The sequence below is a fragment of the Zingiber officinale genome, chromosome 4A (genome assembly GCF_018446385.1).
Source record: "Zingiber officinale cultivar Zhangliang chromosome 4A, Zo_v1.1, whole genome shotgun sequence".
In the NCBI taxonomy this organism is placed as follows: domain Eukaryota; kingdom Viridiplantae; phylum Streptophyta; class Magnoliopsida; order Zingiberales; family Zingiberaceae; genus Zingiber; species Zingiber officinale.
The window spans coordinates 40,970,586-40,985,992 of record NC_055992.1 but is presented as its reverse complement, the minus strand read 5'-3'; the positions used below and the strand labels follow the sequence as shown (position 1 = coordinate 40,985,992).

Here is a 15,407-nt window from a genome sequence, read left to right as displayed (position 1 = left end):
GAAAGCAATCAATAACCAGAGTTAAGGAATGCAACCTAACTATCCTATTATAACCATGCTTTATAGTTTAAAGAACTAAATAGGAGGTAAGAAAGAAGTACCCGCCTCGATATATCCCGTATCAACAGAACCACCCCACGTCACGCTGCTCGTCTAAGTCAAGGTCCTGTGTCGCATATATAGTTCATGTAATATACATTTGCCTATACTACACATAAATGAATCACTTATAAATAAATAGCCAACTAAGAAGTAATAGCTACCGTGACTACTACCCTTTTCCATTAGTAAAGCTAGATTTAATTTTTAACCTAGCTGAATCCATCTAAGAACTAAACTCCCTTTAGATCCTTAATTATCCCGAATCCTTCCCTTATCATCTAACGAGAAGTAAACCTGAATATCATGGAATCCATACCCGATTTTAGGTTAATCTACATTTACAACCTCTAATTAACCGAGATAGCACAACAGAACATAACCATACAACATTTAGGTTAATTTAATCACTGCTAACTAGTAAAACAGCATACTCTTAACCTTCCAACACTAAACCGAACAATTCATACCCCTAGTGATTCCCTCAATAATCTAGGTCAAGGAATACACAGGACTTACTGCAACTAATGTTAGATCAAGAGGATAGAACAAGAACTAACAGTGTATCAATTTCCTACACGCAGTAAACTATACAGTGCACCTTCACTGGTCGGATCAAAAGAAAGAACAGCAAGAACTAGAAGATTTAATCCTTACAACTGTAGTACTAAAAATTACTCTCCTTACCTCTTCACCCTTCAATCGTCGGAGGTAATCACGGATCTGATGAAGAGATCGATCCAACCGAGCTGTGGTGGCCGGAAATCAAACACAAATCTCAGCTTCTAACAAGATTGTCCAAATCAACACAAGAAAAGGGAATCGGGAACTCGAATTCACGACCAAAAACCCAACCGCTTACCTCAAAGATCACAGCTAGGGCACGATCGGTTCCTTGTCGACGAACAGAGAAGGAGATCGGGAGGAAGCGATGGTCGTTACCTCCCCCAATCGGTCGACGCTGGCCAGACCCAAATCTCAATGCCCTTGATCCCCTTCTGACAAAAGGCGAGATCCCCAAATTGAGATCCGTCGCCATTGTTCACCAAAATCAGAGAAGGGAGGAAGGGATCAGGGAGAAAGAGGGTTCGGCTGTAACTAACCTCTCTTCCTCTCAACGCTCCAAGGCCCGCTCCTCGCCGACGCCACCGAGAGAAGAAGAAATCGCCGGTCTCGGTCGCGTGACGTCCGAAATCGCAAGGAGCAGAGGACGGACAGAGGAGAAAGTCGGGGAAAAAAGAAAGGGCTTCGGCGCTTTATAGCGAGGTTAACCCAAACCTTAGGTTAGCTCAATTAAAACCTAAGTTTAACCTTAATCAATTCCCACTTAATTTGGGTATTCTAAACATGCCTCTATCTAGCCCCGTCGATATATCCCTCAAAACGAGTCATATGAACTCCGTTTAACTCCAGAAAAACTTCTAAAAATTCTTAAAAATTTTCCTAAGGTTATTCCACGATAACCCTAAAAATAATTTCGTATATATTACATTCTCCCCCATTAATAAAAATTTGGTCCCCAAATTTACCACTACCAACTAAAAGCAAGAAGTAGTAGATAAACTTATTCTAGTTACTGAAATAAACTTTACTCACCTCCGGTAAACAGGTGTGGGTAACTGGCTCGCATCTTATCTTCCACTTCCCAAGTGGCTTCTTCATCTGAATGGTGCCGCCATCCAACCTTGACCAGTCGAATTATTTTGTTCCGTAACTGGCGTTCTTTACGGTCCAAAATCTGAACTAGAGTCTCCTCATAAGATATATCCGGCTGAAGTACAACTAATACATCAGTGAGAATATGCGAAGGGTGCGGTACATATCTCCTCAACATAGATACATGGAATACATCATGCACCCCAGTCAGTGATGGTGGAAGCGCCACTCGATACGCCACCTCACCTATCCTCTCGAGAATCTGGAAGGGTCCAATATAGCGAGGCGCCAACTTACCCTTCAATCCAAACCTTTTTACTCCTTTCGTAGGGGATACTCGTAAGAATACATGATCACCAATAGAAAACTCTAAAGGTCTCTGCCTCCGATCCGCATAACTCTTCTGTCGATCCTGAGCCTTTGACAACCTGCGCCTGATAGTAAAAATCATCTCTACATCACGCTGAAGACTCTGTGGCCCCAAAATCTGTTTTTCCCCAACTTCTACCCATAGGGTAAGAGATCTATATGCTCTGTCATATAATGTTTCATAAGGTGCCATCTGTATCGCTGAATGATAACTGTTGTTGTAGGCAAATTCTACTAAATATAGATGATCCTCCCAACTACCTCCGAAGTCTATGACACATGATCTCAATAGGTCCTCTAATGTCTGTATAGTATGCTCTGACTGACCGTCTGTCTGGGGGTGAAAAGTCATACTAAATCGTAACTCGGTACCCATAGCCTGCTGTAGGCTCTGCCAAAATCGTGAAGTAAACCGCGGATCTCTATTCGAAATAATACTAAGAGGTGCACCGTGAAGCCTGATAATCTCTCTACAATACAACTCTGTCAATCGATCCAATGACTCCGTCCTATGAATCGGAAGGAAATGAGTAGATTTGGTTAATCGATCAACGATCACCCAAATCGTATCATGTGTTCGCCGGGTTCTGGGTAGACTCACGACGAAATCCATCGTGATATGCTCCCATTTCCATTCTGGTATCTGTATCTTCTGGAGTAAACCAGCGAGTCTCTGATGTTCAGCCTTCACTTGCTGACATATAAGACATCGTGCAACGAAATGACATATAAGACATCGTGCAACGAAATCTGCAATGTCTTTCTTCATGCCCGTCCACCAATATGTACGTCTCATATCTCTATAAATACGTGTACCACTATGATGAATCGTAAATCTGGACCGGTGTGCCTCCTGAAGTAGGTCCTCCTTCAAAGAAGGTAGCTCATGAACACACAATCTCCCCCGGAAGTATAGAATTCCATTTCCATCGCAAGAAAACCCTGTCTGATGTTCTAGGTAATTCTGCTACACAAAAACTGCAGATGCTGATCTATAGCCTGAGCTTCTTTAATCCTCTCTACAACGGGTGACTGGGCAACCATAGATAACAGAATACCCCGCTCAGTCTGACCCTGCTCTACTAATCCCAACTTAGAAAATTTCTGTACCAGTTCTGTAACTATCACACGGTGATAGGCAAGAACTCCTCGGGATTTCCTACTCAACGCATCAGCTACCATGTTATCTTTCCCTGGGTGATAGTTGATCGTACAGTCATAGTCCTTCAAGAATTCCATCCATCTTCTCTGTCTTAAGTTCAATTCTTTCTGAGTAGATAGATATTTAAGACTCTTATGATCCGTGAATATCTCGAAGGTAACTCCGTATAGATGGTGTCTCCAGATTTTCAGCGCATATATAATAGCTGCTAACTCTAGGTCATGTAACGGATAATTCTTCTCATGCTCTTTTAACTGACGTGAGGCATAAGAAGCTACCCGTCCATGCTGCATGAGTACTGCGCCTAACCCCTGTAATAATGCATCTGTATAAAGCACGAAGCCATCATCTCCAGAAGGAAGTACTAGTATAGGTGCAGAAATGAGTCTACGCTTAAGTTCTTGAAAACTCGTCTCGCAAGACTCTGTCCAGCAAAATTTCACTCCCTTTCTGGTTAACTGAGTCAAAGGCAGAGCGATGCTAGAGAAGCCCTCAACAAACCTTCGATAATACCCAGCCAAACCAAGAAAGCTATGAATCTCCTGTACAGACTTTGGCTGCTCCCAACTAATAACAGCTTCTATCTTTTGTGGGTCCACTGATATACTACTGCTAGAAACAATATGTCCCAGAAAACCCACAGAAGATAACCAGAATGCACATTTGCTGAATTTTGCATAGAGACGTTCTCGCTGGAGCGTCTCCAATACTATGCGAAGATGTCGCCCATGCTCTTCTTCGGATCGAGAATATATCAAAATATCATCGATGAACACAATCATGAACTGATCCAAGAACTCAAGAAATATTCTATTCATCAGATCCATGAAAATTTTTGGAGCATTGGTACGCCCAAATGGCATTACCAAGAACTCATAGTGTCCATAACGAGTACGGAAGGTTGTCTTCTGTATATCTGAATCCCTCACACTGAGCTGATGATAGCCAGAGCGCAGATCAATCTTTGAATACACACAAGTATTCTTGAGCTGATCAAACAGATCCTCTATACGTGGCAGTGGATATTTGTTCTTAATAGTCACTGTATTCAGCTACCGATAGTCGATGCATAATCTCATTGATCCATCCTTCTTCTTCACAAAGAGTATCGAAGCTCCCCATGGAGAAACACTAGGACGGATAAACCCTCTATCCAGCAGCTCTTGTAATTGTACTTTTAGCTCCTCCAATTCTTTAGGTGCCATGCGATACGGAGCCTTTGATACCGGTGTTGTCCCCGGAATCAACTCAATCGTGAACTCCACTTGCATTTTTGGGGGCAAGCCGGGTAATCAACTATGCAACTCCAACAACACATACTCATCACGTGTAGACTCAACATCAATATGCATGATCAACACGCTAACCGAATCAACTGAACACTCCTATGATACAAACTCTACATGTGCATATGTACAGAATCCAGATATCAAGAGTCGAGACTGTAGTGAATTAAACAAGATTATATCAAGGGTCGAACAAAATAACAAGCAAGAAAGCAATCAATAACCAGAGTTAAGGAATGCAACCTAACTATCCAATTATAACCATGCTTTATAGTTCAAAGAACTAAATAGGAGGTAAGAAAGAAGTACCCGCCTCGATATTGTTGGTGCAATATCCCTCGGGTCAAGGCTGACCTGGTTGACCAAGCTTGAGTCTTGGTTTGAGTTTCGATGTTTGACAATGCGGTTGTACATTTGGGGAGATTGTTTGGTGCAATTCCCCTCTGATCAGGGTCTGATCAGGTTGATTGAAGAAGAGTCAAGTAGGTCAAGGTTGACAAGATACTTGACTGAGAAGTCCTAACTAGGATGTTAGGCAGAAGGAAAATCCTGGTGAGTGAAGCCAGGTGAAAGACCTAGTGAGTGAAGCTAGGCAGATAGAAAATTCTAGTGAGCGAAGCTAGGTGAAAGACCTGGTGAGTGAAGCTAGACAGAAGTGAAAATCCTAGTGAGTGAAGCTAGGTGAAAGACCTGGTGAGTGAAGCCAGGCAGAAGAGAAGTCCTAGTGAGTGAAGCTAGGCAGAAGGGAAGTCCTGGTGAGTAAAGCCAGGCACGGGGAAATCCAGATGGGTCAAGGTTGACCAGACATCTAGTGGAAGTCCAAGTAGGTCAAAGGGATTAACCGGATACCTGGCACGATGAGGAAAAGTCCAAGTAGGTCAAGGGAGTGACCAGATACTTGGCACGATGGAGAAAAATCCAAGTAGGTCAAAGGGATTGACCAGACACTTGGTGAGAGAGTCCTAGCTGGTCAAGGGTGACCGGATGCTAGGTTTTATGTATCGACAAGTCATGGTTAACTGGATGTTGGTTTAGGGGGCTTTAGACTTGCTTTTGGGCAAAAACCAAGATCTGGATTGATCAGCGGATTGGTCCAGCAGATCTGGATCGATCAGCCGATCGATCAGCGGATTGATCCAGCAGATCTGGATCGATCAGCCGATCGATCCAGCAGATCTGGATCGATCAGCCGATCGATTAGATCATGCCCAATCGATCAGCTGATCGATCGGGTGAGTCCCCATGAATAGAACCACTTTGGATCGATCCGTGGATCGATCCAGAGGTCCCAATCGATCAGTGGATCGATTGGGAGCTACTGTTTGTGTGTGATAAGCCCTGGATCGATCAGCCGATCGATCCAGGCTATTCCAGAAAGCACAGAGGCACTCTGGATCGATCGGTTGATCGATCCAAAGCCTCCCCGATTGATTGGGAGCAATCCAATCGATCGGGATCCGACCGTTGGCGTCGTATTTAGCTGCAGGCGAGCGTTTCCTTCAGCAGAACTTGACCGATTCATCTCCGATCATCACAGTGCTCCCACAGCTTCTCCACAAAGTTCAGATCACCAATTCTTGAAGGTTCTTGGAGGTTTTCCAAGTCAAGAGGCAGATCTACAGCTGAAGAAGAAAGCTAGGGTTAGGGTTTTATTGTAAGCTTGTGTTGTATTTTATTTCCCTTTCCTTTTCTTCTTGTAGTGTGAACTTGTAGGGCTTCTCCGCCTTTGGTAGTTACCATAAAGGAGGGTTTTTATAGTGGAGGGTGCGTGAGTATGTGGATCCTTGGATTAGTCACCTCTTGTGAGGTGGATACCAAGTAAACCATCCTTGTTAGCGTTGTATATACTACTAGAAATATAGCATATTATGACACTTTATTCATGACATTTAAAATTAAATGTCATTATAAATTATTTTTAATGACATCTATCAAAAAAGATGATTTTAAATATAAAAATATCATTTTAGACCATATATAGTGACAACTTTTATTAATGTCACCATATTCCATCATAATAACCACTTAAAATACTTAAACCTTTTTTTTCGCCCAAACCTAATGCTAAGCCCTTCCCAGTTCCCTCACACGCCGATTTTTGCCCTCTTCTCTGTTCTCGTTGTCTCGCCGCGCACGAAGCTCAAGCGCCGCTCCGATCTTCTACCTTTCTCTTGCTCTCATCGTCGCTGCTTCTCTCCCTTGCTCCTCCTCGTCGTCACCGCTCCTCTCCCTTTCTCTTGCTCTCATCGTCGCTGCTTCTCTCCCTTGCTCCTCCTCATCGTCGCTGCTTCTCTCCCTTCCTCACTAAACCGCTCTCGCTGTCGCCGATCCTTTCAACCAGGCTCACGCATACCTGTGCCGCCGCCAACCTCCATCGCGTGTCGCCACCACGATTCCTCCACTGCCGAGACGCTGTCCTTTTGCCTGTATGTGTATTTTCTTTGAATTTTGATGGATATGTTTCTTTCTTATGCAATTTCTTATGTAACGTGTTTAATCTTTGTGAGTGTTATGAGATATAGGGATTCTATAGTGAGTGTTATGAGATCCTGACGATTTAGATGCTTTTATTGTTTAATGCACTCTCCTAGAATGTCATGCTTAATTTGTAAGTTCCCAATGATATTAGCCTAGGGAAGAAACAGAATAAACTTGATGTGGAAGAAACAGAATGTAGGTTCAATACCACTAGAGGCAGAATAAACTTGATATTAGCATGGCTTGATGCGGAAGAAACAGAATAAACTTGAAACACTAGAGGCAAAGAAAACATATACACTAAAAACTCTGATAACTAAGTACCACTCAAAACTACAAAATGTAGGTTCAATAATGAGATAATTGAAGGAACAACTAAGATGAATTGATATGAAATATTATGGTTTTTTAATATCATTGAATCTGTCATTGATAAATTATAAGATACTATATATTGTTATGTTGTATCCTCTTGAGTCCTTGTGTTATAAAGATTTCTCTATATCTTGAGTTCTCTACCTTGTGAATTTTATTTGTGATACAGTTCTTTATTTATAAGTGTTAAATTTAGTATACATGCATTTTAAAATTTAACAATATATCATAATGTTAAATTAATTTTAATAAGTTTTTTTTAGGATCATTATGGATAAGAGTTGGATGTTTTTACCAAGACAAACTGAGGAGTATAGAAATGGTGTTCAAAGTTTCTTACATTTTGCATTTTCTAATGCAAATATAAATGGAATGATTTTATGTCCATGTATACGGTGTAAGATTGGTATATTTGTTTCAAAAGAGGTTGCCTTTGATCATTTGATGGTTGATGGATTTATCAAAGGTTATACTCATTGGGTAGCTCATGGAGAGATATCATATAGTACATCTACAAACTCTGCTTCTATTCCATCTAAAAATTATGCAGATGATATGCAAGGTTTAGTTTATGAGGCATTTGGGATCTCAGACAATGATAATAGAATTAGCACATCAGAAATTGAAAATGATAACGAGATTCCAACGGAAGAGGCTGATAAATTCTATAAATTAATTGATGATTCACAAAAAGAATTATATCCAGGATGCAAGAAATTCTCAAAACTTGCATTCATGATTCACTTGCTTCACTTAAAGTGTCTAGGAAAAATTAATAATAAAATTTTTGATATGCTTTTAGATTTGTTGAGAGAAGCATTTCCTAATGCAATGGATGATTTGCCTAAGTCATACTATGAAGCAGAGAAATTGATGAAGCAAATAGGACTTGGTTATGAAAAGATTGATGCTTGCCCTAATGATTGCACTTTGTACTGGAGGTTGGATAAAGAAAGAATTCAATGTGAAACATGTAGTGAGCTCAGATGGGAAACATCCGAAAATGATTCTACCGGTGAAAAGAGAAAAATTTCACGTAAGGTTTTATGGTATTTTCCAATAAAACCTAGATTACAACGTTTGTTCATGTCATCCAAAACAGCATCCCATATGAGATGGCATTCTGAATCTCGTACAAAGGATGGTTACATGCGACATCCAGCTGACTCTCCTACTTGGCAAACATTTGATCATAAACACTCAGCATTTGCAAAGGATCCTAGGAACATAAGGCTTGGTTTAGCATCAGATGGATTTAATCCATTCAAAAATATGAGTGTGGCACATAGTACATGGCCGGTCATTTTAATGCCATATAATCTTCCACCATGGATGTGTATGAAGCAACCATACTTTATGTTGTCATTATTGATACCCGGCCCATTTGCTCTAGGAAATAACATCGACATCTACTTGCAGCCTCTTATTGTAGATTTAAAGGATTTGTGGGAGATAGGAGTGCAAACATATGATGCATCAACTAAACAAAATTTTCAATTGCATGCCGCATTACTATGGACAATAAGTGATTTCCCTGGATATGCAAACTTATCAGGATGGAGCACTAAAGGACAGCTTGCATGCCCAGTATGTCATAAATTTACACATTCACAATGGTTAAGAAATGGTGGAAAATACTGCTATATGGGTCACCGTAAGTTTTTAAATAGTGATCATGTGTTTCGAAAAAATGCTCAATTGTTTGATGGCACGGAAGAATTTGGAAGACCACCACCCACACTTTCAGGAGACATGGTGATGGATGAGTTGAAAATTTTAAAATTTACATTTGGGAAAACAATTAATGACAATTCATCACTACCATTTAATTGGAAAAAAATGAGTATTTTTTTTTATTTACCGTATTGGAAAGATAATGTGATACGTCACAATCTAGACCTTATGCATATTGAAAAGAATGTTTGCGAAAATATTTGTGGGACACTGCTGAATATGGAAGGAAAAACAAAAGATAATCTTAAATCACGACTTGATTTGCAAGAAATGGGGATAAGAACAGCACTTCATCCTATTGAGAAAGGACCAAAGAAAGTTTATTTACCTCCAGCATCTTTTTCAATGGGGAAAAAAGAGAAGAGCATGTTTTGCAAGGTTCTAAAGCAAATTAAAGTTCCAGATGGCTATGCATCTAACATATCACGATGTGTTCAAATGAAACCGCCAAAATTAATTGGTCTAAAAAGTCATGACAATCATATTTTGATGCAGCAATTGTTGCCAGTAGCACTACGTAGAACCTTATCTAAGTCAGTTCGAGTTCCGTTGATTAAATTAAGCAGATATTTTCGAGAGTTATGTAGTAAAGTAATCTCTCCTACGGATATGACTCGTCTAAGGAGAGATATTGCAGTGATCCTTTGTGAGTTGGAAAAGATTTTTCCTCCCTCATTTTTTGACATAATGGTTCATCTAACTATTCATTTGGCTACTGAAGTACAACTTGCTGGGCCAGTTCACTTTCGTTGGATGTATCCAATTGAAAGGTAATATATACATCTTTTTAATGTTATTATATTTATAATATATTATTTGTTAAATAATACTAATTGTTGTGTTTTTGACATAAGGTACCTAGGGACATTGAAGTCTTATGTTCGAAATAGAAATAAGCCAGAAGGATCTATTGCTGAGGGGTATTTGGCTGAGGAATGTTTGACATTCTGCTCTTTATATTTAGCAGATTATGTAGAGACAAGATTTAATCAATCATCAAGAAATGATAATGCAAATATTGACTCAACATTTGCATTAGATGTGTTTAACACATCTGGCTATGCACTTGGAAAGGCCATTGCAACTAAGTTTGATACTGAGATATTAAAGAATGCACATCAATATGTGTTATTCAATTGTCATCGCTTACAATCTTATATAGAGTATGGTTTCATATAATTCATGCTATTTAAATATATAACTACTTAGTCATCATTATTTATGAAATTAATATTACTAATTTGCAGTGAACATCGGGGAATTGTGCAACTTAGTCATTCTCGTCTTCCACTATACCAAATTGAACGTATACATAGTGAAACTTTTGCCTCATGGTTTGCTAATCATGTAAGTTGTGTTGTAATAGTTATTAAAAATACATATTATTTTTTTTCATATATAAATGAGTAAGTCCTTCTTGTATGATAGATTGAAGATACAAATCTTCCAGAAGATGATCCTGTTTCAAATGATTTGAGATCACTTGCTAGAGGCCCGAATATCATTAGGATACAATATCATAAATTTGTTTCAAATGGATTTAGGTTTCATACAAAAGAAGTGGAACGTAAGAGGAAAACTCAAAATTGTGGTGTGACTGTTAGAGCAACTACTTCAAGTTATTCAAGTATAAAAGATCACAATCCAGTATTAAGCGAACTTGATTATTATGGGATTTTGCAAAATGTGATTGAGTTAGATTATGGGGGAGGTCGAAAAGTTGCTTTATTTGAATGCGAGTGGGTCTCCAAAGGCAAACGGCTAAAATTGGATGAAGATGGTTTTATGTTGGCCAATTTTAAAGATGTTAGGCGTCATAATGAGCCTTATATTTTAGCATCTCAGGCTATGCAAGTATTTTATGTGGAAGATCCAAATGATTGTGATTGGCATGTCATTATCACGACTGATGCACGAGCGAAGTATAATATGCAACCTATGGCAGATGTTGATACATATCTTCAAAGTTATATTTGTAATTCAGAAGCTTGCAATGAACATGAAGAAGTAGTCTGGGTTCGTGATGATATTGCAGGAGTGGAAATTGATACTGATTTATGAAGAGATTTTATCTAGTATATGCATTATGTTTAGTCAATTATCATTGTAATATCAGTAGAATAGATTCTTACTATATATGTTTGGATGATATATCAACCTTATTACATATGTTTGGATGATATATGGTGATATGTATTTCCTTTTCATTTTTAACTATTGACTTTTTATTATTTATAATCTGTTACTAATTATTATTTGTAGTAGGAATGGCTCCTAAGCGCCGAACTAAGAAGAAATCTCGTTTTAAACTTCATAATGAGATAGATATACAACCATCAAGTATAAGTAAAAATCACACCGATCATGAACAAGGTAATATCTCATTTTATGCATGCCAAATTTAATAACTGTTGTGTTTATTCATATTTATCTTTTTTTAATGTAATCAATACTTTTACAGATAGTCAAAACATAGAAGGTACCTTGAATAACCAACAGATGTAGTTTCAAATCAACTACATGTTGATGTGCAAGGTAATGTACCACTTGTTGAAAATATGTCTTCAGTTCTAGACTAGTTGTGAGACTATCGATTGTGAGGCTATCTTCATATTGACAAGTCTTATACTACATGTTTATTGTGTGTTTAGCAGGGCAATCATATTCTTCCTAGTCCCTACTAAATATCTTGTTAATCTCACACAAGATTGTTTTTCTAAACAATTCCTGAAATCCGGATTCACAAACCAAATCCAAGCAATGCAGGTGCCAATTCTAATAGATGAATGGTTGTCATTGTATGAACAGTTCCTCCCATCATAAATCCTCTTGAAAAAGCTGTGGCAGTGAAGTTGTGGCAACAAATTAAGGAGAAAGTTGTAACACAAGTTGTTGCTGCATGGAGAAGAAGAGAAACTAAAGGAGGAAGTTGCAACACAGGTTGAGGTTGTTGGGAGAAGAGGAAAAAAAAATCTGCTCGATGATCATGGTCTTATCAACAAATTCTTATGTCTAGTTTGATATGTTATTGATGAATAATTCTCTTATAGCCTTATCAACAAATTTCAATACTGATCACCTTCTCAAGGTTCTGCAATTGCATATATATATATATATATATATATATATATATATATATATATATATATATATATATATATATATATATATATATATATATATATATATATATATATATATATATATATATATATATATATATATATATATATATATATATATGTTTCAATGATATTTAATGACACCTTGCATTATATGTGCATTTTAGAATATGAGCATGATTGCATTAATGGTCCTCAAGGTTCTGCTCGAGGATCATGACACCTTGCAATTGCGGTCATGTGCATTTTAGAATATGCTTCCGTCTAATTAAATCATATATGTTTCAATGATGTATAATGACATGCATTTCCTTTCCATGAATGATCTAATTGGCTGTTGACACCTTGCAAAGGGGAAACAAAGTAAAGAGATATATTGTTGTCATTGTATGAACAATTCTGCCGAGATTTATATCTCTTGAGAAAGGCTTCGCTTATATCACTCCTGCCGAAGTTTGCTGGGTGAGCACCACCTCTTGACCAATCCACCGAAGGTTGCTGGGTGAGCATGGTGGGGAAGTAATCCAAATCCGGAAGAAGCCAAATTTTATTTAATTGCATGCTTATTTTTATTATGTATGTTTGAATGATATATAATGCATGTATTTCCTTTCTAATTTTTAACTATTGACCTTTTATTATTTATAATCTGTTACTAATTATTATTTGTAGTAGGAATGGTTCATAAACGTCGAACTAAGAGGAAATCTCGTTTTAAACTTCAAGCTGAGATAGATATGCAACCACCAAGTATAGGTACAAATCACATATATCATGAACAAGGTAATATTTCATTTTATCTATGACAAATTTAATGACAATTTGTGTTTCTTCATATTTATCTTTCTTAATGAAATCAATATTTTTACAGATGGTCAAAACATAGAAGGTACCTTGAATAACCAAAGAGATGTAGTTTCAAATCAACTATATGTTGATGTGCAAGGTAATGTCCCACTTGTTGATAACATGTCTTCAGTTCCAGACCAGAATGATGATATGAACCAGGAATATAATGAAGGTAACATATATGAAGAATTCAATAATTTAATTGAATCATTATTTTTAAATTGTATTATAACTTTTTTTTACAGCCAGTGAAAATGAACATAATGCTAAGAGGAAAAAAAGAGGTCCTACATTTATCAAAGAAATTTGGGGCCGACCTAGCACACTACCACGCATTAAAATTCTATGTGATGATATGGGTCGTCCTATAGGAACCAAAAAAAATAAATTTACTGATTTCTTGGGTTCTTTAGCAAGGAATGGTAGGTATTGTCCAATTGATGTAGAAGATTGGCATAAAATGCCAATGGACAAAAAGAAAGACATGTTAAATGTTATAAAGGTAACTGAATTACTTTGTCTAATTTTAGTATTTAAAACTTTTAATTTATGCAATAGTAATTTGTTTATATATTTTTTTTACAGGATAAGTATGACCTTCCTTTAGGAACAGAAAATTGGACATTATGCTCAATAGCAAAAAAATGGAGAAATTGGAAGTCTGAACTAAAAAGAAAGTACTATGATCCTGAGTTGTCAATTCAAACTCTTTTACAACAAAAAGATGAAAGAGCTCAAGTAGAACAATATATGAGACTAGTTGCTTTTTGGAACACAGAAAAATCAAAGGTATGTATTTTATTTATTTAGAATATAATGTTAGTATACTTTTATTTTATGTATTATGTGTAATTTAATATATCAGGAAAGAAGTGAAAAAAATAAAAATGCTAGAAAGCAAAGGATAATGAATCAGACCACAGGAAGGACATCTTTTTCTCAAGTGCAACAAACATTGGTAGATCTTTTTATCATATTATAATTTTATGTGCATTTGATTATAGAAATTAGTAACCAAATATATTTTTCAGGAGAAAGAAAAGGGGCATCCTCCAACACGAGTTGAATTATTTCATGCCTGTTTTACTCATGCTAATGGAAGTCCATCAAGTAATATTGTAAAAGAAAGATTGGTAAGATACTTTATACTTTTCATTTATTTTATTCTAAAGTATTTTTTAATTATCATTATGTATTAACTAAGTATTAACATATCCTGTATGCTGCCATGAAAGAATTAGAAAATCAACTTCCTGAAGATTATAATGATCAAGTGAGCCCGAATGATATATTTGCTCAAATCATGGGACCAGATAGACCTGGTCGAATACGTATGCTTGGTGATGGTATTAGTTCATCTGATTTATGGGGAGTAGTTCCTAGTCGTGGCACATGCAATAGACTAGTTATGGAACAGAATGCAAAGTTAGAACAGATGAATGAACAAATCAAAAAGCAAGGCCAACATATTACAATGTTAGAAACAAAGATTTCTGAACAATCAAACACAAATCCTCTTTCAAATTGTAATAATAGTCAACACACTTCATCAAGTAGTAATCCACAAGGTTCTATTCCATCTCATCAAACTTTACGGGTAAGATTTTTTTAAAATTTTATTTTATTATATATTTCACACATCTTGAAAAAAATTTGCTATATTTTTCACTTTCATGTAGATTGCAAGTTCTGTCTTGATCAAAAGTTTATTTGATTCAACAAAAATTGTGGCAAAAGGAGTGCTCCTCAGCATGGATCCAAATAATATAGTAGGGAGACAAAAACTAGGTCCAAATTGGTGTGAAGTACAAGTACTAGTTGTCCTAGAACCCGAAGAAAATTTAATTAGACCTTATGATCTTTTACAAAGGTTTGAGGATACACTTGGAGGATTGATAGCTTGGCCTTGTCATTTGGTATGATTTAAACATTTTAGTGAAATATTATTATTTTTTTATATTTATCATGTTATTAAATTTTTTAACAAATATGAAATGTATTTGCAGTTGGCAATATGCGAAGATTTCTATTAGTGCATATAGAATAATACATTATATGTTTCTCATTCGGTATGAATTCCAATCTTTTAAATTATGTTTATTAGGTTTATATTTTTATTGTTTAATTTACTTATACAAATTTATTGATTGCATTTGTAGGTGACAGGTACTTGGATTTTGCATATGATGGTTGAAGATGGTTGATAGTAAATTAGTTGGTTTTTTTATAAGACTTTGTTGGTTTTAAAACTTAATGATTTGTTAGTATTTAGTTAGC

The 15,407-nt window shown here is 36.8% G+C and overlaps 1 protein-coding gene across 1 annotated transcript; it reads left to right on the top strand.

Moving 5' to 3' along the window:
- The first annotated feature begins 7,695 nt into the window (after positions 1-7,695).
- Positions 7,696-11,220, top strand: LOC121972367. Its single transcript, XM_042524048.1, has 4 exons — positions 7,696-9,929; positions 10,014-10,286; positions 10,407-10,506; positions 10,588-11,220. Exons 1-4 carry the CDS (start codon positions 7,696-7,698, stop codon positions 11,218-11,220), a joined length of 3,240 nt encoding a protein of 1,079 aa, XP_042379982.1.
- The last annotated feature ends 4,187 nt before the right edge of the window (positions 11,221-15,407 follow it).